This window comes from Phocoena phocoena, chromosome 4, assembly GCF_963924675.1.
Source record: "Phocoena phocoena chromosome 4, mPhoPho1.1, whole genome shotgun sequence".
NCBI lineage: Eukaryota > Metazoa > Chordata > Mammalia > Artiodactyla > Phocoenidae > Phocoena > Phocoena phocoena.
In genome coordinates this window covers 18,884,197-18,910,436 of record NC_089222.1, presented here as the reverse complement: position 1 = coordinate 18,910,436, position 26,240 = coordinate 18,884,197, and the positions used below count along the sequence as shown (strand labels likewise).

Sequence of the window (26,240 nt, the reverse complement as noted above, 5' to 3'; positions counted from 1 at the left end):
AATGTGACATCAAAAGCAAAACATGGCAGGAGACAGCAAAAATGTAGAGCTTTAGAATGCATTCAAGCTTAAGTTCCTATCAAGTTAAAATTTACTCAGTATAATTTGTTATATGTAAGCCTCATGGTACTCACAAAGCAATAACCCATAAAAGATAGACCAAAGATAAACAGAAAGGAATCTAAGCATACCATGAAAGAAAGTCATCACACCATAAAGAGAACATGAGAAGAATAAACAGAACTACAGCAACAATCAGAAAACAGTTAAAAAATGGCAATAAGTACATACCTATCAACAATTTAAATGTAAATGGACTAAATTCTCCAAGCAAAAGAGATTGGAGAGTGGATAAGAAAACAAGACCTATCTATATGTTGCATACAAAAAACTCACTGACTGTAAAGACACGCCCAGACTAAAAGTCATGGGATGGAAAAAGATTTCATGGAAACAAAAGGAAAGCTGGGTTAGTTATACTTGTGTCAGACAAAAGACTTTATAATAAAGACTGTAATAAGAGAGAAAGAAGAGCATTACAGAATGATATAGAGATCAATACAACAGGAGGACACATCATTTGTAAATATTTATGCACATAAATATATAAAGCAAATATTACCAGACTTAAGTGTACAAATAAGCAGCAATACAATAATAGTAAGATACTTAGATACCACACTTTCATCAATGAATAGATCATCCAGACAGAAAATCATCAATAAGGAAACATCAGCCTTAAATGACATGTTAGATCAGATGAACTTAACAGATACATACAAAACATTGTATCCAAAAGCAACAAAATACACATTCTTCACAAGTGCATAAGAAACTTTCCCCAAGATAGATCATACGTTAGGCTATAAAACAAGTCAGTATACTTAAGAAAGTTGAAATCATATCAAGCATCTCTTCTGAGCACAACTGTATGAAACTATAAATTGATTACAAGAAGAAAACTGGAAAATTCTCAAATATGTAGTGATTAAACAACATGCTACTGAACAACTAATGTGTCAAAGAAGAAATAAAAGAAAGTAAAAAAATACCTTGAGACAAATCAAGATGGAAATACAACATACCAAAACTTAGAGGATACAGTGAAAACTGTTCTAAGGGGAAAATTCATAGCAATAAATGTCTATATCAAAACCCAAGAAAAACCTCAAATAAACAACTTTACTCCACCAGCAATGAGAGAAAGCAGAACAAATGAAACCCAAAAGTAGTAGAAGGAAGGAAACAACAAAGGTCAGAGCAGAAATAAATGAAAAAGAGACTAAAAAGACAATGAAAAGTCAATGAAACTAAGAACTGGTTCTTTGAAAAGATGAACAAAATTGACAAACCTGTAGCTATATTCCCAAACAGGAGAGAGAGAGAGGGAGACAGAACTCAAATAAAATCAGAAGTGACAGAAAAAACAGTAATAGTAATACTACAGAAACACGAAGGATTGTAGGAGATTACTATGAACAATTATACACCAACAAACTTGACAACCTAGAAAAAAATGGATAAATTCCTAGAAACATACAACCTACCAAGACTTGAATTATGAAAAAAAGAAAATCTGAACTAATTACTAGTAAGGAGATTGAATCAGTAATGAAAAACCTCCCAACAAACAAAAGCTTAGGACCAGACAGGTTTACTGGTGAATTCTATCAAGCATCTGAAAAGAATTAATACTAATCCTTCTCAAATGCTTCTAAAAAATAGGAGAGGAAGAAACACCCAAACTAATTTTGAGGTCAGCATTACCCCCAAATAGCAAAACCAGACAAGGATACCACAAGAAAAGAAAATTGCAGGCCAATATTCCTGATGACTATAGATGAAAAAATCCTCAACAAAATATTAGCAAACTGAATTCAACAATAAAGTGAAAGGATCACAAACCAAGATCAGGTGGGATTTATTCCAGGGATGCAAGAATGGTTCAACATCTGCAATCAATCTACATGATACACCAAATTAACAAAAGGAAGGGTAAAAAACATATGATCATTTGAATAGATATGGAAAAATCATTTGACAAAATCCAACATCCATTTGTTATAAAAACTCTCAACAAAGTGGGTTTAGAGGGAACATACCTCAACATAATAAGGGCCATATATAACAAGTCTACAGCTAACATCATACTCAATGGTGAAAAGCTGAAAGCTTTTCCTCTAAGACCAAGAACAAGAAAAGGGTACCCACTCTTGCTACTTTTATTCAATGTAGCACTGGAAGTCCTAGCCAGAGCAATTAGACAAGAGGAAGAAATAAAAGCCATCCAAATTTGAAATGAAGTAAAACTGTCACTATGTACAGATGATATAATATTATATATATTTATATATAGAGAAAACCCTAAAGAATCCACCAAAGAACTGTAAGAAAACTAATAAATAAACTCAGTAAAAATGCAAGATACAAAATCAATATACAAAAATCTGTTGCATTTCTGTACAGTAACAGTGAACTAACAGAAAGAGAAATTAACAACCCCATTTACAACTGCATCAAGAATGAAATAAAATACTTGGGAATAAATTTAAACAAAGAGGTGAAAGATCTGTGCACTGAAAACCACAGGACATTGATGAATGAAATTGAAGATACATATAAATGGAGATATTTCATTCTCATGGACTGGAATAATTGATGTTGTTAAAATGTCCATACTACCCAAAGCAATCTACAGATTAAATGAAATCCCTATCAAAATTCCAATGGCATTTTCCACATAAATAAAACAAATAATCCTAAAATTTGTATGGAATTATAGAAGATCCCAAATAGTCAAAGCAAACTTGAGCAAGAAGAACAAAACTGGAGCATCACACTACCTCATTTCAAAATATACTATGAAACTGTAATAATCAAAACAGTATGATTGTCATAAAAACAGACAGATCAGTGGAACAGAATAGGGCCCAGAAATAAACCCACACATATATGGTCAATTGATTTATAACAAAGGAACCAAGAATATACAACGGGGAAAGGACAGTCTCTTCAATAAAGGGTGTTGTGAAGAATGGACAGCTTCATGCAAAAAAATGAAACTGGACCACTGTCTTACATCACACACAAAAACCAACTCAAAATGGGTTAAAGACTTGAATGTAAGACCTGCAATTGTAAAACTTCTAGCTTCTAGGCTGTGAGCTCCTTGACATTGGTCTTGGCAATGAATTTTTTTGGCTCTGACACCAAAAGCAAACCAACAAAATAAACAAGTAAGCTACATCAAACTAAAAAGTTTCTGCACAGCAAAGGAAACCATCAACAAAATAAAAAGGCAACATACTGAATAAGAGAAAATATTTGCAAATTATATAGCTGATAAGGGGTTAATATTAAAAATATATAAAGAACTCATAAAACTCAACAGCAAGAAAACAAACTGAAAAAATGGCAGAGGATCTTAATAGACATTTTCCCAAGAAGACATACAAATGGCCAACAGGTACATGAAAAGATGTTGAACATCACTATCAGGGAAATGAAAATCAAAACCACAGTGAGACACCTCACACCTGTCAGAGTGACTGTTATCAAAAAGACAAGAAATAACAAATGTTGGCAAGGATGTGAAGAAAAGGGAACTCTTGTGTGCTGTGAAATGTAAATTAGTGCAGCACTATGGAACACAGCAGGGAGCTCCTTAAAAAAATTGCCAATAGAACTACCATATGATCTAGCAGTTCCACTTCTGGGTATTTATCAAAAGAAAAAGCAACATCTCAAAAAGATGTATACACCCCCATGTTCACTGTGCATTAATTATAATAGCCAAGATATGGAAACAACCTAAATTTTCATCAATGGATGAATAGGTAAAGAAAATGTGGTATATATACACAATGGGATATTAGTTATAAAAAAGAATGAAACCTTGCCATTTGTGACAACATGGATGGACCCTGAGGGCATTATGTAGGTAAGTCAGAGAAAGGCAAATCCTGTATGATCTCACTTACACATGGAATTTAAAAACTACCACCACCACCACCAAACCCCCAAACTGAGAGATCACAGATACAGAGAACAGATGGGTATTTGCCGGAGTAGGGTAGGGGGTGGGTGAAATGGGTTAAGGGGGTCAAATACTACAAACTTCCAATTATAAAATAAATAAGTCCTGGGATGTAATGTATGGCATGGTAATTATAGTTTATAATACTGTACTGCGTATTTGAAAGTTACTAAGAGAGTCGATCTTAGAAGTTCTCATCACAAGAAAAAAAAGTGTAACCATGTATGGTGACAGATGTTAAGCAGACTTATTGCGGCGATCATTTTGCAATACATATGAACAGCAAATCATGAAGTACACCTGAAACTAATATAATGTTAGTATAATGTTATATGTCAGTTATACCTAAAAAAGGGGAGAAAAGAGGTAGAAAAGGAAAAAGAAAGAGAAGACACAAGTTGCAACTGTAGTAATTTGAGAAAAGGCCAGTCTTTTTTCTTTGGGGGAGGTGGGCAAAGTGACTATTTTATTTATTTATCTATTTATTTAAATGGAAGTATAGTTGATTTACAATATTGTGTTTAAAGTGATTCAGATATATTTTTTCAGATTATTTTCCTTTACAGGTTATTACAAATAACCTGTGAGTCTATTTCTATGTCTGTGAGTCTGTTTCTCTTTTGTATACAGATTCATTTGTATTATTGTTTAGGTTCCACATATACAATATTTGTGTTTTTCTGTCTGACTTCACTTTTAGTATGATAATCTCTAGGTCCACCCATGTTGCTGCAAATGGCAATACTTCATTCTTTCTTTATGGCTAAATCATATACATATATATATGTATGTCACATCTCCTTAAACTGTCTGTTGATGGGCACTTGGGTTGTTTCCATGTCTTGGCTAGTATAAACAATGCTGCTATGAATATTAAGGTGCATGTATCTTTTTGAATTAGAGTTTTCATCGTTTCTGGATATATGCCAAGGAGTGCGATTGCAGGATCATATCACACAGTAGCTCTATTTTCAGTTTTTTAAGGAACCTCCAGACTGTTCTCTGTAGTGGCTGTACCAGTTTACATTCCCACCAACAGTGCGAGTGTAGGAGGGTTCCTTTTTCTCCACACCCTCTCCAGCATTTATTGTTTGCAGACTTTTTGATGATAGCCATTCTGACCAGAGTGACGTGATACCTCACTGGAATTTTGATTTGCATTTCTCTAATAATTATGATGTTGAGCATCTTTTCATGTGCTTGCTGGCCATCTGTATGTCTTCTTTGGAGAAATGTCTGTTTAGGTCTTCTGCCCATTTTTGATTGGGTTTATTTATTTTTTTAATATTGAGCTGTATGAGCTGTTTGTATATTTTGGAAATTAATCCCTTGTTGGTTGCATCGTTTGCAAATATTTTCTCCCATTCTGTAGGTTGTCTTTTTGTTTTGTTTATGGTTTCCTTTGCTGTGCAAAAGCTTCTAAGTTTAATTAGGTCCCATTTGTTTATTGTTTTTATTTCCATGACTCTAGCAGATGGATCCAAAAAGATATTGCTGCTATTTCTGTCAAACAGAGTTCTGCCCATGTTTTCCTCTGAGTTTTATGGTATATGGTCTTACATTTAGGTCTTTAATCCATTTTGAGTTTATTTTTGTTTATGGTGTTAGAGAATGTTCTAATTTCATTCTTTTACATGTAGCTGTCTAGTTTTCCCAGCACCACTTATTGAAGAGACTTTCTTTTCTCCATTGTATATTTTTGCCTCCTTTGTCATAGATTGATCATAGATGTGTGGGTTTATTTCTGGATCTACCCTTTTTTTCACTGGGTTGTTTTTTTGATTTTGAGTTGTATGAGCTGTTTGTAAAATATATTTTGGAAATTAACCCCATGTTAGTCCCATCTTTTCAAATATTTTCTCCCATTCCATAAGTTTTTTCATTTTGCTAATGGTTTCTCTTGCTGTGCAAAAGCTTTTAAGTTTGATTAAGTCCCATTTGATTATTTTTGCTTTTCTTTCTTTTGCCTTGGGAGACTATCTAAGAAAATATTGCTACGATTTATGTCAGAGAATATTTTGCTTAAGTTAAGGGGCTAGTCTTTGAAGCCTGTACTTTTAAGGGCTTGGAGTTAGAAACAAAAATTATCTTAATAATTTACTGTGGTTAAAAAGACCATTACATTTGGTTCTAAATCAGTCATCATTTGAGAAAGGAGAGTTTCTTTAGAGCCCAGAAAATGTCACATGCCACTAGCATATTTCCATTTTTGCTCAGAAATAAAACAGTATTCAGTAAATGAAAGAAAAAAAAGACACTGATTTCATTTCCTTTGGATATATACCTAGAAGTAGATTTGCTGGATCATAAGTTAGTTTTATTTTTAATTTTTTGAGGAGCCCTCCATACTCTTTACTATAATGGCTGTACCAATTTACATTCCCATCAACAGTGTACCAGGGATCTCTTTTCTCTACATCCTCATTTGTTACCTTTTGTCTTCTTGATAAAAGCCATTCTAACAGGTCTGAGGTGAAATCTTGTGGTTCTGATTTGTATTTCCCTGATGATTAGCGATATTCAGCATCTTTTCATTTATCTGTTGGCCATTTGTATGTCTCCTTTTGAGAAATTCTATTCAGGTCCTTTGTCTATTTTTATTCTTTCTTGCTTGCTTCCTTCCTCCCTCCCTCCCTCCCTCCTTCCCTCCCTCCCTCCCTTCCTTCCTTCCTTTCTTTCTATTATTTTGGCTGTGCCGGGTCTTAGTTGTGGCATGCAGGATCTTTAGTTGCAGCATGCAGACTTCTTAGTTGTGGCATGTGGACTTCTTAGTTGCATTTGCAGGCTTCTTAGTTGTGGCAGGCATGTGGGATCTAGTTCCCCAACCAGGGATTGAACCTGGACCCCCTGCATTGGGGGCATGGAATCTTACCCACTGGACCACCAGGGAAGTCCCCTCTTTGTCTATTTTTAAAATTAGTTGTTTTCTTGGTATTGTGTTGTTAGAGTTCCTTATAATATTTTCAATATCAGATGTATGGTTTGCAAATACTTTCTCCCATTCCATAGGTTCTCTCTTCACTCTGTTGTTTCCTACTAGGAGCTTTTTAGTTTGATTCAATTCTATTTGTCTATTTTTGTTTTTGTTGCATGTGCTTTTGGGATATATTCCCCCACCCCCACAAATCAATGTCAAGAAGCTTGTTCCCTATGTTTTCTTCTAGTAGTTTTATAGTTTCAGGTCTTACATTTAAGTCTTCAATCCATTTTGAGTTGATTTTTTATATGGAGTGAGAAAATGGTCCCATTTCATTCTTCTGCATATGGATAACCAGTTTTTCCAACACCTTTTATTATTTTCTTCCAACACCCTTTATTGAAGAGACTGTCCTTTCCTCATGTGTGTTCTTGACACCTTTGAAAAAGATCAATTGACCAGGGACTTCACTGGTGATGCAGTGGTTAAGAATCTGCCTGCCAATGCAGCGGACATGGGTTCGAGCCCTGGTCCGGGAATATCTCACATGCTGTGGAGCAACTAAGCCCATGCGCCATAACTACTGAGCCTGTGCTCTAGAGCCTGCATGCCACAACTACTGAGCCCACATGCCACAACTACTGAAGCCCGCATGCCTAGAGCCTGTGTTCCACAACAAAAGAAGCCACCACAATGAGAAGCCTGCGCACCACAACAAAGAGTAGCCCCTGCATGCAACAACAAAGACCCACACAGCCAAAAGAAAAAGATCAGTTGACCATAAATGTATGGATTTATTTCTGGGTTCTCTACTCTGTTCCATTAGTATATATGTCTGTTTTTATGCCAGTACTATGCTGTTTTATAATAGCTTTGTAGTATATTTTGAAATCAGGTAGTGTGATGCCTCCAGCTTTGTTTTTGTTCATTAACATTGCTTCATGTTCTTTTCTAGTACTGTATGAATTTTAGAATTGTTCTTCTATTTTTGTAAAAATGTCATTGGAATTTTGATAGTTATTGCACTGACTCTGTAGATCACTTTGAGTAGCATGGATATTTTAACAATATTCTTCCAACTCATGAAGATGGGGTATCTTTCCATTTTCTTCTGTCCTCTTCATATTCTTTCATTAAGATTTTATATATTTCAGTGTTGTTAGTGTATAGGAATGCAACTAATTTTCGCAGGTTCATTTTGTATCCTGCAACTTTCTGAAATTCATTTATTTTTTCTAACAGTTTTTTGTGGTCTTTAAGGGTTTTCTGTATATAATATTATGCCATTTGCAAAGAAAAAAATTTACTTCTTCCTCTCTGGTTTGGATACTTCTTCTTTACTTTTCTTGCCTAATTATTCTGGCTAAGACTTCCACTTGAATAAAAGTGGCAAGAGTGGGGCATCCTTGTCTTGTTCCTGATCTTAGAGGAAAAGCTTTCACCTTTTTACCATTGAGTATTATGTTAGCTGTGGACTTGTCATACATAGCCTTTATTATGTTGAGGTACATTCCTTCTACACCTAACTTGATAAGAGTTTTTTTTTTTTAAATCATAAAAGGGTGTTCAATTTTGTCAAACGCTTTTCTGTATCTATTGAGTTGATCGTATAGCTTTTGTCCTTTATTCTTTTAATGTGGTATATGACATTTATAGATTTGCATGTCAAACCATTCTTGCATCCTAGACATAAACCCCACTTGATCATGGTGTATGATCATTTTAATGTGTTGTTGAATTCAGTTTGCCAGTATTTTGTTGAGGATTTCTGTATCTATGTTTATCAGAGATCTTGGCTTATAATTTTCTTCTCTTATAGTGTCCTTATCTGACTTTGGTACAAGAGTAATGCTGGTCTCATAAAATGAATTTGGGAGTATTCCCTCCTCTTCACTTTTTGGGAAGAGTTTGAGAATAATTTGAGTTCATTCTTTCACCGGTAGAATTCAACTGTGAAATCATTAGGTCTCAGACTTTTCTTTTTTGGGAGGTTTCTGATTACTGATTCTATCTCCTTACTTGTTAGTGGTCTATTCAGGTTTCCTGTTCAGTCTTGGTAGGTTGTATGTTTCTAGGAATTGATCCATTCTTCTAGGTTATCCAATTTGTTGGCATATAAGTACTTACAGTAGTCTTACATGATCTTTTGTGTTTCTGTATCAGTTGTAATGCTTCCTCTTCAATTATAATTTTGAGTCTTCTCTTTTTCTTAGTCCAGCTAAATATTTGTCAATTTTGTTTATCTTTTTAAAAAGACATCTCTTAGTTTCACTGATCTTTTCTAGTCTCTATTTCATTTATTTCTGCTCTGATCTTTATCACTTCCTTCCTTCTGCTAACTTCAGGTTTAGTCTGCTTTTTTACTTTCTTGAGGTGTAAAGTTAGGTTATTTGAGATCTTTCTTTTTTTATTAATGTAGGCATTTATTGCTATAAACTTCCTTCTTAGAACTGATTTTCCTTCATTGTATATTTTTCAGGAGTGTTTTTTACTTCCCACACATTTGTGAATTTTCCTTCTGTTATTGATTTCTAGTTTCACACCACTGTGGTCAGAAAAGATACTTGATATAACTCAATCTTTTAAAATTTAGTAAGACTTTTTTGTAGCCTAAAATATGATCTTAGGGAAAGTTCCATGTGCACTTGAAAATAATGTGTATCCTGTTGCTATTGGATGGAATGATCTGAATGATCTGTATAGGTCTGTTAGTTCCACTTGGTCTACATGTTGTTTAAGGCCAGTATTTCCTTTATTGACTTTCTGTCTGTATGATCTATGCATTGATGAAAGTGCGGTAGTAAAGAAACTTACTGTTATTGTAGTACTGTTTATTTCTCCATTTAAGTCTGATAATATTTGCTTTATATATTTAGGTGCTCTTACATGTTGGGGTGTATAAATACTTACAACTGCTATATTCTCTGTTGGATTGATCTCTGTATCATTCTGCAGTGTCCTTCTTTCTCTTTTATTAGTCTTTATTTTAAAGTCTTTTGTCTGACATAAGGATAGCTAACCCAGCTTTCTTTTTGTTTCCATTTGCATGGAATATCTTTTTCCATCCCTTCACTTTTAGGCTTTGTGTGTCCTTAAAGCTAAAATGAGTCTCCTGTAGGCAGCATACTGTACAATCTTGTTTGTAGTCATTTAGCCACTCCGTGTCTTTTGGTTGGTGATTTTGATCCATTTACATTTAAAGTAATTATTTATAGGTAAGGACTTACTATTGCCATTTTGTTAATTTGTGTCTGTTTTGGTTATTTTTGGTTATCATGAGGCTTATATGAAACATCTTATAGTTATAAAAGTATTTGAAGTTGACAACAGCTTAAATTTGACTGCATACAAAATCTGTTATGTTTTAACTTTTCCTCCTGTCACATTTTATGTTGTTGATGTCACAATTTATAACTCATGGATTGTGTATTCACTATAAAATTATTGTAATTACAGTTAAATTATTTTGCCTTTTAACTTTTATAGCAGAGTTAAAAGTGATTTATGCATCATCCTTATAGTATTAAAATATTCTGAACTTGACTATATTCTTACTTTTACAGTGGGTTTTATAATTCCTATGTTTTTATGTTAGTTGGCATCCTTTAAGGAAAGGTTGAAGAACTCTCTTTAGCATTTCTTGTAAGGCAGGTCTAGTGATGATAAAGTTTTTATCTCTCCTTTATTTCTGAACTATAGCCTTGCCAAGCACAGCATTTTTGGTTGACAGTTTTTTCTTTCAGCAGTTTGAATATATCATGCCACTCTTTCCTGGTCTGCAAAGTTTATGCTAAGAAATACAGTGCTGGTCTTATAAGAGTTCCCTTGTATGTGATGAGTTGGTTTTCTCCTGCTGATTTCAAAATTGTTTTTGACTTGAGAATTTGATTGTAATGTGCTATGGTGAAGATCTCTTAATATTTTTATCTATTTGAGGTTCCTTGGGCTACATGGATCTGGACGTTCATTTTCTTCTCCAGATTAGGGAAGTTTTCTGTCATTCTTTCTTTCAATAAGTTTTCTGCCCTTTTCTCTTTCTTTGTTCCCTCTGGGACTCCCATAATGTATATATTGTTTATTTTCATGGTCTTCTGTAAGTCTTGGAGGCTTTTCATTATTTTTTCTCTGACTGGGTAATTTTAATTGACCTGTTTTCATGCTCACTGATTCTTTCTTTTGTTTAATTGCTCTGTTGTTGAAGCTTTCTATAGAATTTTTCAGTGCGGTAATTTTGTTCTTTTGTTTTAGAATTTCTGTTTGGTTCATTTTTATGATTTCTCTTTGTTGAACTTCTCATTTTCTTCATGTATTGTTTCCCTGATTTTGCTTAGTTGTCTGTGTTCTTTTGTAGCTCACTGAGATCCTTTAAGATGATTATTTTGAATTCTTTGTCAGGCAATTCACAGATCTCAATTTCTTTAGGGTAAGTTATTAGTGTTTTATTTTGTCCCTTTGATTGTGTCATACTTCCCTGATTATTTGTGATTCTTGTCACATTGCATTGGTGTTTCTGCCTCTGAAGAAGTAGGCATTTATTTCAGTCTTTACAGATTGGCTTTGGCAGGGAAATCCTTTCAACAGTCTCCTTATTCAGAGATTCTGGACAGGTTGTCTAGTGGGGGGTCTGTGAGCAGGTTTACTGCTGGAGTACTTGGGTAGGCTGCTCAGGTACCTGGGTCAGCAGGTGAGTGGGGCCTGTGCCTGGGTCCATGGGCACTGATGGTAAGAGGTGGGTCTTGAGCCTGATCCTGTAGGGACTGGCCTAGTGCTGGGATGGGCCTGTGGTACCTAAAACCTGAATCTGCAAGGGTGAGTTTGGATCCTGGGTCTCTGGGGGTTGGCCAATTTTGAGGTCTACTGGGGTTTGTTGGAACCTGGGTTTCCAGGGTTGGTTTGGCATTGGGATGAGTCTGAGGCCACAGGGGCTGGCTTGGTGCTGGGTGAGTCTGGAGGATGGGTCGGCAATATCCTACCTGGAGTCTGGGGTTGCAAGGGCTGGCCTGGTGCTGGGGTAAGCCTGGAACTCGAATACAGGGTTGAGTCTGAAGCCTGGGGACACAGGGGCTGAACTGGTGCTGAGGTGGGCCCAAAGGTTGGGTCTTTTGGCGCTGCCCTGGAATCCTTAGCTCTTGTGAAGGTATTTTTGTTCATGGACAGTTCAATTGGTATTTCTGTTAGGGGATGAGCAATGGAAACTTATAACTCACCATCTTGCTGCCATCACTCTCTTATGGCTGAATTTTAAAGTTACCATGTAAATCTTATATTTCAATTTCTAGTTATGTTGGACTTTTTAGATTGGCTTTCTAATTTTCATATCTTGTCTCTATATTATATTACTTCAATTTTGGGGTTCTTTTTGGGAGGTCTACCTAGCTTTATCTTCTGAACATTATTTTTTCCTGCTATCATAATTTTGATTTTCCAGAGTTCTTTTTTTGGTTCCACGCTGTTTCTTTTATAAAAAGTACCATTCTGTTCATTTTCTATGAATTTCATTTTTTCTCTTATCTTGAGGCTAATAGTAACAGTGTATTTGTTGTTTTTGCTGAAGGTTTCTTCTCCCTGAATTCTGTTTCATCCAAGTTACTTTCCTCCCACTTCTATCTGTTTGGTCTCTATCTTTTATGTAAGAAGCTTTACTTAGGTATTTACTGATCCTTTGTTCTCTGCTCATATTTAAGAGTAGATGCTAAAAAGCTGACTGGAAGTTCTGGCTTATGGGTTTGTTGACTCTGAGCTTTACTGTAAAATGATCTGCCTGGGTTCTTTCCTTGGGGCTGAGCCAATGTCAGATTTTCAGGTCTTTATTCGTGGGCTGGCCAGATTCTCCAGAAAAGCATCTTTTTGTCTCCTGCCTAGAGGTTAAGGACAGGTTGCCAAGATTCTGAAAGTTGCGTAAGGAATGAAGACTGGGCATCTTATCTTTCAGTAAGCATACACTCATTTCATCTGTTTTCAGTATGGTAGCCCTACCTTCAATTGTGCTCAGTGCTCCCCAGTCCAGAGGCCCTCTATTTTATACTCTTGAGGGAATAAAGCACCAGTCTCCTGCCTGGGTAGAGGAGATGATCTGGAGATCAGCTGTTTCCTTAAAGAAACTTTCTATAAACTCTCCTCATTTTTGGTTCTATCTTTATCCCACCCCTACTTCCAATGTTCCCGGTACCCCAAAGTCCTGAATGTTTGGAGGTTTTTGCGATATATCCAGTTGCTTCTTTGTCTTTTCCTATGGTGGCTTAGGTTTCAGGTAGTGTGCTAAATTTTTTTACTTTCTGGTTTCCAAATCCTTATTTTTTTCTCCTTTTTTCCTTTGTTATTATGGATTTATTCCTTAAAAAAATCTCTGTACTGTCATTTTAGTGGAATTTCAAGAGGGACTAAAAGTACTATATGTGGGTAAGTTGCTATCTTCATTTAGAAGCTTACCCACACTCTACTATGGCCACTTTATCATTTAGCAATGTCACTTACAGTAGCAAGTATAGCCATGTCACTAATTCATCATAGAATATGAAGCTAATAGCATTAATTGGTAACAGGGAACAATATTTTTCTATAAAGAGCCACTGATTCACGGTAATTTAAAACTTCTCAAGAGAAGGTTCTAAGAGACTCTTGGTTAAATTACCATTTGTAGGCCTTAAGCTATACTGAGAAACTCTATACACTTAATGGTTTTAAAAAATCTCTTTTGAGGAGAAAAAGGTGAAAATAAGTTATGACTATTAATTGTTTTCAAGTAAGCCACACTAAGATCTGTAACGCACCTGTATTCCAAAAGATAAAGTTTACATTACTGCAACAAATTAAACTAATACTTGCAAAATTCTTTTGAGAAATCTATTTTTAAAATTGTACCAGCTTGATGTTTAACATTACCATCAAAGAACAGAGGAGACATTCACTGGAGCCAATGAACATGAGGTAATAGAGTTTGGCTGTCATATCACATCTACTCTCAGGGTTTTAATATTGTCCCACTTTGAAACATGATTTCATGATTTGTGAAAAACCTTGAAGAGACAGACCTGATATCTTGATTGTGAGAAAAACCTTGAGGACACAGACTTCATGAGCAGAGGGCTACAATAAATGTGGTAATATGTGGCTCTTTTGCCACTGTATCATTACTTTTTAAGTAATAATGTTTTGAATAGTACAGAAAGAAGCAGTAGACTGTCCTGTGGTCTTTAAGGCCTCTTGGTGTCTTGAAATTCCTTCTTACGTATCTTAGGATAATAGAAATTAGGACAATAGGAAGGAAGTACCTCTTGATTTTGGCAATTATCTAATAGGACTTTAGTGAAAGGCAACTTACTTTACTAAGAAATATAAACTAAAGTCAGTTGCATTTTCAATTAAGAACTAAGATAAAAGAGTCTATAAAACAAATAAAGCTAAAGCATATACTTCAGTTCTTTGTAATAGCTCATAAAAGAGAATCAAAGCTAGAACACAAAGAAAGAGACAAATAGACTGCCTCAATATTTGCCAAAGTCACATAAGAGCTGCCTTTAAATATAATGTTTCAAAGAATATCGTGTGGTAGATGAATCTGATGTAATTCTGTGAGTATTAGAGAGCATAAAAAGGATCAATGCACAAAGAAGAGAAAATGTTTTAAGGCTCAGAGCTGGCAAAATAAAATAATATACCTCAGTAGATAGCTATTTGTCCCCGGAAGTTTAGAAGCAGGGACTACTGGATGGTTAAATACGACATGTTCAGAGGAAATTTTCTTATTGAAAATAATACATACTCTCTAAAGTTTTTTCCAATGCAGATTTAATTTTTTTTCTTTCCTCTGTTCTTTTTAACAAAGGTAATATTTTCTTAGGTCTAGAAGTAATGACTATTCATTGCAAGAAAACTGGAAAACAGAAAAGCACACAAAAGGAGTAACTACCCAGAGAGAACCAGTGTTAAAATTTTGCTATATTTGCCACCAATTTTTGGTTTTAAAGCATAATTATATTCATTAAAGATTGTATTTGTACAATTATAGACATAAACAAGATTACCTTTTGGCCTTGTTCTCAGGCTGAATGAAATTAACTTCTAGACCAGAAATGTCTTATCCCTGATATAAACTCCTATAAGCTATTGCAGAAACAAGTTACGGGGAACTTCGTTATTACTTAGGGATTAACTAAATGTATATTCCTTTGCATATTCAGTATACATATTTTAGCACCTACTACCTTCAAGGGCACTGGCCTAGTGTCCTCAGACATAAAGATGAATGAGATAGTTGCTGGAGAGGACACCTAGTCAGAAGACCAAGGCAGAAGCAGAACGTGATAAACAGCCAGACCAGAGGGGTGGTTAAAGGACATACCAAGAGGGTTGATTGCAAAAGCCTGTCCACAAAAAATAATCTATCCAAAGACACTTTCCATATCTAACCCTGACAGGACCAGGCACAGGAAAGACTCAAGATCACAATTTTTTACGTAGTATTTTACACAGCACTTATCACACTTCAGTGAGTATATTACTTCTTTCATGAAATACATTTTTTTCTACCCATGTCATTCGTAAGCCACAAATCTGATTTCTACTGTGTTTTAAATAAGTGTTTGATTTTGATGTATACATATTTTCGTCATTACTTTACAACAGTGAGATTTAACTGTCTTCTGATCACATTCTGCTTTTGTAAGATAATGTGAAGCACTGAGAACAAATACTCTGGGTGCCTAGTAAGTGCCAGTAGAAGCCAAGGAGACAAATTAGGCCAATGCCTAATTTTGAGTCTCTTAAGCAATAAGGAATTTCAGGACACCAAGAGAATGCTCTTTTAGGGATTCCATAGCCTAGCTGGTAAGAAGACAGACATGCAAACATGCTGTCTCACATGATAGGCCATACCTTTAATTGATAAACAGTCCAGAATTTGGAGTGATACAGACCTGGACTTGAATTCAAGCTAGGTCACTTTGTAGGTGTACAATCTCTCAGAGCGTCTGTTTCCTCAACTGTAAATGGGAACACTGACACCTAAACTCATAGTGATATGAAGATTAAACAAGCCATCACATATGCAACAGTTGTTACCTGGCAAAGAATAAGGCCTCAGCAACATGTTAGCTGTTAGGTAGGAGAAAGGCAACATGCAAGGCAGAAAAGGGGTACAAAAGAAAGCTTTTGACTTAAAAACCTCTTTTGGCAATATTTCTATAAGTAAAGATCCAGTTATGTATCTCGAGATATGTAAAGTTGATCTGAAGGGTTCTGCTTCTGGTAATGATGAACTAAGTGTTTTGGATTAACCCTCCCACTGAGAAAATCTGCAGTAAAAATCCTTTTTGAAGGCACTGGACTATTAACAGGGCAGTGAAGAACTATGGTGTCCAGATGTAGAAGGAAATCCAGAAAGGAGGAGCCTAGCATTTGTGACCATCTTTCCCTTGGGGCATCTGCTGATTTTGGAAGAGGGGCCGGGCCTGAGAGGTTGAGAAGTTGAGCTTTCACTTGCTAGTATTCTGTTAATGATTTTTGGGTCTATCTTCATGAGGGATGTTGGTCTGTAGTTTTATTTTCTTGTATGTGTCTTTCTGGTTTTGGTATCAAGGTAATGCTGGTTTCATAAAATAAGCTGGAAATTGTTCCCTCCTTTTGTATTTTCTGGAAGAAGTAGTACAGAATTTGATATTTCTTCTTCAGATGTTTGGAAGAATACAGTAGTGAAATTATCTGGGCTGAGAGATTTCTTTTTCAGAAAGTTTTAAACTATGAATTCAATTTTCTTTAATAGATACAAGACTATTAAGGTTATGTATTTCTCCTTGGACAACTTTTGTTAACTTGTGACTTTAATGGAATTGGTCCATTTCATTTAAGTCACCACATTTACGTGTGTGTGTATGTCATTCATAGTATTCCTTTATCTTTTGAATATCTAATTTCTCCTGAAAAATTCTTTTGGACCCAAGGATTATTTAGAATTATGTTGTTTAATTTCCAGTCATCCTTCTCTTATTGATTTTTACATTAATTCCATTATGGTCAGAGAATATACTTTGTATTATCTCAACTCTTCTTTTTAAACAGCTTTATTGAGATATATTTCGCATATCATACAATTCATCCATCTAAAATGTATAGTCAGATGCTTTTTAGTATATCCACAGAGTTGTATAACCATCACCACAATTAACTTTTATCACATCCAAAAAAGAAACTCCATACCTAGTAGCACTTATACATCATTCCCTGCCCCACTCCTGCCTCTCCACGTCCCTCATGGCCTAGGCAACTACTAACGTACCTTCTGTATCTATAGATTTACCTATTTTGGACAACTTATATAAATGTATTCATACAATATGTAGTCTTTTGTGGTTGATGTCGTCTTAATCTGCATAATGTTTTTAAGATTCAACTGTTATAGTATGTAGTACTTCATATTTTTTTATTGCTGAATATTAGATTATATGGATATATCACATTTGTTTTTCCATTTATTAATTGATAGACATTTGGGTGTTCCCATATTTTGCCTACTGAAAATAGTGCAGGTCCCGTCCCTATCCTTTTGTCTCTGTTTATTCTTTTTTCTTTTGCCCTACCCAGGTACATGGGGAGTTTCTTGCCTTTTGGGAGGTCTGAGGTCTTCTGCCAGCGTTCAGTGGGTGTTCTGTAGGAGTTGTTCCACGTGTAGATGTATTTCTGATGTATCTGTGGGGAGGAAGGTGATCTCCGTGTCTTACTCTTCTGCCATCTTCCCCCTCTCTGAAAATAGTGATGCTATGAAACTTGTATGGGTGTACAAGTTTTTGTGTGGATATGTTTTCACTTCTCTTGGGTATATTCCTAGCAGTGGAATTTCTGGGTCATATGGTAACACTATAACCATTTGAGGAACTGTCAGTGTTTTCCATAGCGGCTGCTGCATTTTACATTCCCAATAGCAGTGTATGAGGGTTCCCATTTCTCCACATCTTTGCCAACACTTGTTTATTATCTGACTTTTAATTCATAGCTATCCCAGTGGGTGTAAAGTGGTATCTCACTGTGGTTTTGATTTGCATTTCTTTGATGACAGTGATATCAAGAATCTTGTTATGTGCTTATTGGCTGTATAGGTATCTTCTTTGGAGAAATGTCTATTCAGATCCTTTGCTCATTTTAAAATTGAGTAATCTTTTTATTATTGAGTTGTGTTATTTATATATTCTAGATACAAGTTATGTATCAGATATATCATCTAAAAATATTTTCTCCCATGCTGTGGGTTATCCTTCATGTTCTTGATGTTGTTTTTTGAAGCATAAATTTTTAAAATTTTGATGAAGTCCAATTCATTCATTTTTTTCTTTTGTTGTTTGTGGTTTTGGTGTCATCCAAGAAACTGCATCTAACCAAGGTTGTGAAAATTTACTCCTATACTTTCTTCTGAAAGGTTTTATAGTTTTAGCTCTTACATTTAGGTCTGTGATCCATTTGAGCTAATGTTTTTGTATAACATGAGGTAGGGGTCCAAATTCATTCTTTTGCATGTGGATATCCAGTGTCCAGCACCACTTGTTACAAGACATTTTTCCCCGCATTGAATTGTGACTTAAGATCCTTGTTGAAAATCAATTACCATAAATGTGAGGATTTACTTCTGGACTCCTAATTCAATTCCATTTGTCTGTATGTCTGTCTTTATTGCTAGTATTATATGGTCTTTACTTCAGCTTTGTATATTTTGAAATCAGAAAGTATGAGTCCTATAATCTTATTCTTTTTCAAGATTGTTTTGGTTACCCTGATCCTTTTGTTTTTTCATATGAATTCAAGATTCAGTTTTTCCATTATTGCAAAAACAACAACAAAAAAGTAGCTGAGATTTTGTTAGGAATTGTTTTGAATCTACAGATCAGTTTGGGGAGTAACTGCCATGCTGACAATATTAAGCCTTCTGATCCATGAACATGGGATATCTTTGTTTCATTTAGATCTTCCTTAGTTTCTTTCAACAATATTTTATAGTTCTCACGGTGTAATTTTTATGCTTCTTTTGTTAAATTTATTCCTAGGTATTTTATTCTTTTTGCTGCTATTATAAATGGAATTATTTTCTTAATTTCATTTTTGGATTTTTCATGCACAGAAACAACTGATTTTTGTAAACTGATATTATGTATTTTATCAATCTTGTAAACTGATTTTGTAAATTGAAATTAACCTTTATTAAGTTCTAACAGTTTCTTGATTGATTTCTTAGGATTTCCTGTATATAATATCATCTTTAAATTGATAGTTTTGGGGACTTCCCTGGTGGTGCAGTGGTTAAGAATCTGCCTGCCAACACAGGGGACACAGGTTCGAGCCCTGGTCCAGGAGATCCTACATGCTGTGGAGCAACTAAGCCCGTGTGTCACAACTACTGAGTCTGCGCTCTACAGCCCACAAGCCACAACTACTGAGCCTGTGTGCCACAACTACTGAAGCTCAGAAGCCTACAGCCCGTGCTCTGCAATGAGAAGCTTGCACACTGCAACAAAGAGTAGCCCCCGCTCGCCACAACTAGAGAAAGCCTGCACACAGCAATGAAGACCCAACACAGCCAAAAATAAATAAATTAATAAATTTAAAAAGTTACATGAAAAAATAATTTTCCTTCTTCCTTTCCAATATGTATGCTTTTTATTTCATTTCCTTGCCTGATAATCCTGTCTAGGATCCAGTGTTGAATAGAGCAGACATCCCTGTCTTTTTCCTGATCTTTGGAAAATAGCATTCAAACTTTCACCATTAACTAGTTGTTAGCTGTAGGTTTTTCAAAGATATGCTTTATCTGGTCAAGGAAATTCCTGTCCATGTTTAATCTGTGTTGTTTTTTTTTAAATCATGAAGCAATGTTGAACTTTTTCAACTGCTTTTGCTGAGACTACTGGGCCAATCATGTGGTTTTTATCCTTTGTTCTATTAATATGATGTGTTACATTGCTGGGTTTTTAGATGGTAAACTAACCTTGCATTTTTGGGATAAGTCTCACTTAGTCATGGTATATAATCTTTTTCATATTTTGCTAGATTAAGTTTCCTAATTTTGTTGAGTATTTTTGTATCTATATTCATAAAGGATAGTGGTTTACAGTTTTCTTGTAATGTTTTGTCTGGTTTTGGTATCTGGGTAATACTGGCCTTATAAAATGAATTTGGAAGTGTTCCTTCCTCTTTCATTTTTTCAAAGAGTTTGTAAAAAACTGTTATTTTTAAAAAGTGTTTGGTAGCATCCTTTAGTAAAGCTACCTCAGCCTGGGACTGTTTTTCTTATTCAGATTTTTAATTTCTTCTTGAACCAGTTTAGTAGTTTGGCTCTCTCTAGGAATTTGTTCATTTTGTCTGCTACCTAATTTGTTAGCATGAAGTTGTTATATATAATATATATATACTATAATCCTTTTCATTCCTTTATGGTCAGTAGTCATGTTCCCTCTTAATTCTGACCTTAATAATTTGTATGTTCTCTTTTTTTCTTGATCAGTGTAGCTAAAGCCTTATCAACATTACTGATATTTTCAAAAGAACTGAATTTTGGCTCCATTGACTTTCTCTACTGTTTTCTTATTCTCTCATTTATCAATTTTAATCTTTTTTTTTTCTGTTTGCTATACTTCATTTGTTCTTGTTTCCCAGCATCTAAAAGTGGAAGGTTAGGTTATTGATTTAAGACATTTCTTCTTTTTCAATAGATGGATTTATAGCTTCATCCCATAAGTCTTGGTATACTATGTTCTCCTTTTTGCTCATCTTAAAGTTTTGGTATGTTGTTCCTTCATTTTCATTCATTTCAAATTATTTCCTAATTTCCTTTAGGTATGCTTCTTTGATCCATTGGTTATTCAAGCAGTGCGTTGTTTCTGCATATTTGTGAATCCTCAAGTTTCTTTCTGTTAATTTTATTCCATTGTGGTCAGAGAACATAATTTGTATAATTTCACTTTTTATATTTTTTGAGGCTATTATATGGCCTACCACATACTCTATCCTGGAGAATGTTCCACATGCTTGAGAAAAATATATTGATATATTCGGCTGTTCTTAGGTGGGGAGTTCCATAGATATGTGTTAGGTCCAGTTGATTTATAGTTTTGTTTATAGTGTTGTTCATGACTTTTAGTTCCTTGTTGATCTTCTTCCTGACTGCCCATCACTGAAAGTGGGGTGCTGAAGTCTCCAAATATTGTTGAATTATTTACTTCTCCTTGCAATTCTGTCAGTTTTTGTTTCATGTTTTTAGGGTTCTGTGTTGTTACGTGCATATATGTTTATAATTGTAATGTCTTTCTGTTGGATTGACCCTTTTATGAAATAGAATGTCCTTGTCTCTAGTAACAATTTTTGTTTTGAAGTCTATGTCCTCTGATACTTATACAGCCACTCCAGGTTTCTTATGATTGTTGTTTGCATGGCATATCTTGAGCCTTCCTTTTCCTTTTTTCCCCCCTTGTATCTTTAAATCTAATCTGTGTCTCATATAGACAGCACAGAATTATATCCAGAAAACGTGTTTTTTTTTTGACCCAGTCTGAAAATCTGCGTTTTGATGAAACGATTAATCCGTTCACATTTAATGTTATTATTGTTATAGTTGGACTTATGCCTGCCAATTTACTTTTTGTTTTTTATGTGTCTTGGAGTTTTTCCTCTATTTTTCCTTTATTGCTTTCTTTTACATTTAAGTGAATATTTTCTAAGTGGGACACTTAACTCTTTTAATGATTTTTTTTTTACTATGTATTTTTGAGTTAATTTCCTGCTGGTTGCTCTAGGGCTTACCATATACATTTTAACTTCTTAGAATTACTTCAGATTTATACTTAATTCCTGTGAGATACTGAAACGGTACTCCTATGTAACTATTCCCTCATCCCTCTTTTTTATGCTATTGTTATGTATATCACATCTCTATATACTACAAACCCAATAATATATTGTCCTAATTATTATAGTATATAATTTATGTTTTTTAAAGAAGCTGATAGAAGAAAGGCGAGCAAGTATATATTCATGTTTGTTATATAAAGTTTCTTTATTATCATTTATATCATTTGTTCCTATGGGATAATAAGAGGAAAAGATGGGAACTATTTGAGGAAAGCTTTTTCATAATTAAGTAAACATGAAAGATAAAAGATTGAAATTGAGAGCGTTAACAGAACACCAAAAAGGCAAGAAATGGAAAGATGCACAGCCTTCAAACCTTCGGAAATTTAGGTAATTAAAACCATCTAGGGCTTCCCTGGTGGTGCAGTGGTTAAGAATCCACCTGCCAATGCAGGGGACATGGGTTCGAGCCCTGGTCCGGGAAGATCCCACATGCCGCGGAGCAGCTGGGCCCATGTGCCACAATTATTGAGGCCCAGGCACCTAGAGCCCATGCTCCGCAACAAGAGAAGCCACCACAATGAGAAGCTTGCGCACTGCAATGAAGAGTAGCCCCTGCTCGCTGCAGCTAGAGAAAGCCCGATGCAGCAATGAAGACCCAAAGCAGCCAAAAATAAATAAATAAAATAAATTAAAAAAAAAACATCTAAACATTCGAAATAATGGATTAATGGTAAATTATAAACATGCACACTTACTGGCATAGAAATATACTCTTACGTGAAGAAGTGTATCACAAAACTGTACACTAAATGATACAATGATTTCTCACTTGGTGCAGAGAGAAAGAGAGAGGAGGAGGAGTGAAAGGAGGGGATGGAGGGGAATGAGGAGGGAGGAGGAGGAGGAGGTAGGAGGACATATACCTAAATGTTAACTATGGGGTAAAGAATTAAGAATGAATTTTATATTAAGGTTTCTGAATGTATGTATTTAAAAAATTTTAATGCTTGATGTATATTTGTGATAAAATGATAAACTTAAAAAATTAATCCAGCAGAAATGAGCAAAAAACATGAAAAGGCAAGTCACCTAAGATGAAATAAAAATGGCCCAAAATGTATGAAAAAAATTCAGCTTCAGGACTTCCCTGGTGGCACAGTGGTTAAGAATCCTGCTGCTAATGCAGGGGACATGGGTTCAATCCCTGGTCTGGGAAAATCCCATGTTGCTTAGAGCAACTAAGCCTGTGTGTCATAACTACTGAGCCTGTGCACCACAACTACTGAAGCCTGCATGCCCTAGAGCCTGTGTGCTGCAACTACTGAAGCCAGCGCACTCTAGGGCCCGTGCGCCGCAACTATTGAAGCCTGCATGCTGCAACTACTGAGCCTGTGTGCTGTAACTACTGAAGCCCATGTGCCTAGAGCCTGTGCTCCACAACAAGAGAAGCTGTCACAATGAGAAGCCCGCACAGTGCAACAAAGAGTAGTCCCCACTCGCCACAACTAGAGAAAGCCCACATGCAGCAACGAAGACCCAAAGCAGCCAAAAAAAAAATTCAGTATGTCTTAAAAAAAAATTCAGCCTCACTAGCAATCAAAGAAATGCAAAAAAGATAATACTGAATTCTTATCAAATTCGAAAATATTTTTAAGAGGAAGATACCTAGTGTGAATAAGGGTTATAGAAAATATGCTCAATACTTTGTTGATAAAGGTATAAAATGATAGTTCTTCTGAAAATCAATTTAATAGCTTTTATAAATGCTCTTAAAAATGTCTACACCCTTAACCTAGCAATTCCTTTCCTGCGGAATTTATTTTAAGGAAAAATATAGTGGATGTTACAACTATTTAGCTAAAACTACTAGAGGATATTAGGAGATAACATTCCAAAGGATTAAATCTAATCCTATGGAATTAATTAACCTACATGTCCAAAGAGAATGTAAAAGACTGTACAACACATACCAATTTTTAAGTCTTTTTCTGAGTGTTAGAATATCAGTATTAAAATTTATTTTCTTCTGCTTTAGCCATGTTTTCTAAGTTGTCTACATGAACAACAAATTACTATCTTTGAAATGGACAACATGCTGCCCATGAAATAAATTAGTTTTATTTCCATTTCAATGATTTCCAAACCATATATCCAACATTTAGATAACGTTTTGAACTAACATGCAGACAGCTGAGTCAGTAATACCAGCAGGCAGCATCAGGGACTGCAGACTCTCCCTCCCTTGGTACTGAGCAAAAGCTATGTGCAGGACACTGTGTTACACAAGCTAGGAATAAAAAGAAGAGAGGGACACAAAAATCTATGTCCTTCTCTTCTTCTTGTTCCTAGCTTGTGTAACACAGTGTTACAGAGGTGTAAGAAACAGATGGATAAACTCACAGCGACAAATCAAGGTATGCCAAGGAAAGGGAGAGATGATTCTAACCGGGAGAATGAGGGCATGTTCTCATATACTAGTCATCCACAGTTTGCTCTTCTTTCCTCTCCAATTTACTACCGAACAAGGAAGATCATGAAACAACTAAAATCCACAGCATCTATTCCCATATTCCATATAAATGCTTAATATCCTTCAGGGCCAGCTCACATGCCACTTCACCTTTGTTTCCAGGGGTAAGAGCACTTCTCTTGATACACTGTGGCTGTACATTCAGTCTGAGGGCAGAGACTAAGTCAAACCCATCTTGGCACCCCTAGTTGAGCTGGCACTCACTCGTATACATCATGAATTTTTCAAGCTTTGCTCATGTGTTTAAAATCTTGGCAAAGGAAACTCAGAAGACATACCTGGTGGGGTTCCTTTTGTCTTCCTCAGAAATCAAAAACCAAACAAAATCTGCATAGCTCATTCTTCCCTCTTTCTGTACTGTTTTTCCCCTGAAGAAAACACATGGTTATAAAGTTTCCTGAGCAATTACTCAGATAAATTTAGTACTATGAGAGACTAAGAAATAAAGTAACATTTCTTTGGAAATTAAGTTAAAAAAAAAATAGAATGCTGGAAACCTCACAAAGGGCAACCCCTTGCACTGCCTATCTTATTTTCAAATGCCTAGGGGATGAAATCAGAAAGTATTTGTAGATATGAAGAAAGAAATCTGGTTTCTAATTTGAATACAAATAATCAGCAGGTTAAATACTTTTACCTGTATTTAGATAAAGGACTAATGCCCATATATTAAAGAATTACCGCCATCTTGTATGAAGCCACAACTGCATGTTTTGCAGGGTATTATCTGACCTACAGCACTGACAAATTATGCAGGAAGCCTTGCTAAAATGACATTGTTAAAGTATTACTTGTACTTCATTTTAAAACTCAGATGCTTTTTCTTACCTTGTTACTGCCCCAGAGAATATCCTTTCAATAATCCTGTTTGATGAAGCTAAATGTAAATAAAAAGTACAAAGCTAGTTAAAGCATGCTCCAAAAGGCAATATTTTTGGCAAATTTATTTTCAAGTAGCCACAAGCTAAATCTTAATAATCTTCCATGATGAGAATATGAGTAGTTAAATTTTTACTTATGTATAACATACTTCTTGAAAGCAGGAATTTGAGATGGCTTACTCTATCAATCAATCAATCAATCATTTAAAAAAGAACAGGCAAATGGATGTGCCTGACAGCTGGGATATATTAATATAGTTGAGCATCGAATTGGTTCCGAATATCCTGACAACTAAGACAAAAATGTACAAAATTTGTATTGATCTTGTTATCTAATGAGACCAGACAACTTTCCCCTAAAACAAGACAGATTTTATCCTAGCATTAAATTCAAGGGGGGGAACTGATTGTTGGGGAATTTGAGTAAAACAACGGAGAACTGCTTTTCAGGTAGAATTTTATAAAAGATACTAAAACATACCACAAATACTTTTCTTATATTCTCATCCTATAAAAATCCAGGATATAACATGATATAACATACAATTTTAAAATAAATTCCATCAGTAAGTTTTATTCAGAGGGATGATTATATCTTAAGATAGTATGTTGCTTTTGATGATAGATCCTAGGTAATCTATATCAGCATACCTAATTGTGAGTTAAAAGTAACCAAAATCATTAGTTAAAAAAAGGGAGATAACAGTGGATCTCAGACCTAGGGATGTAGTGAGGATAGGAATCTGTTCTTTTAACAAGTGCCCCAGGCAATGGCATGCACACTAAAACTTCAGAACCAGTGATATCATTAGAGTTAACAGCTACCAGCTCTAACTCTTCTGCACAGCGTTAGGTACAGTCAACATAAAGGTTAATCAATCTGGTTGAAGAATGCTGAGAATATGAGTGTCAGCACTGCCATTCCTGGCCACATACCAAATGTTGAATAAGGGCCCCCTAGAGTTTGTTGAGCACTGGTTTATGGGGTTAATAATTTGAAAATAAGAGGAAATAGAACAGAAGAGGGCTATATAGGAAAGGCAATGG

At 35.2% G+C, this 26,240-nt stretch overlaps 1 protein-coding gene across 2 annotated transcripts in view; it reads right to left on the bottom strand.

Moving 5' to 3' along the window:
* Positions 1-26,240, bottom strand: part of PPP2R3A (protein phosphatase 2 regulatory subunit B''alpha) — a 165,253-nt gene that overhangs the window by 41,189 nt on the left and 97,824 nt on the right. For both annotated transcript variants that reach the window (XM_065876145.1, XM_065876146.1), the window contains exons 8-9: positions 25,141-25,189; positions 24,591-24,680 (exon numbers count right to left, since the gene is read on the bottom strand). In XM_065876145.1, the coding sequence (XP_065732217.1) occupies positions 24,591-24,680; positions 25,141-25,189 (139 nt within the window). The remainder of the gene's footprint in view (positions 1-24,590; positions 24,681-25,140; positions 25,190-26,240) is intronic.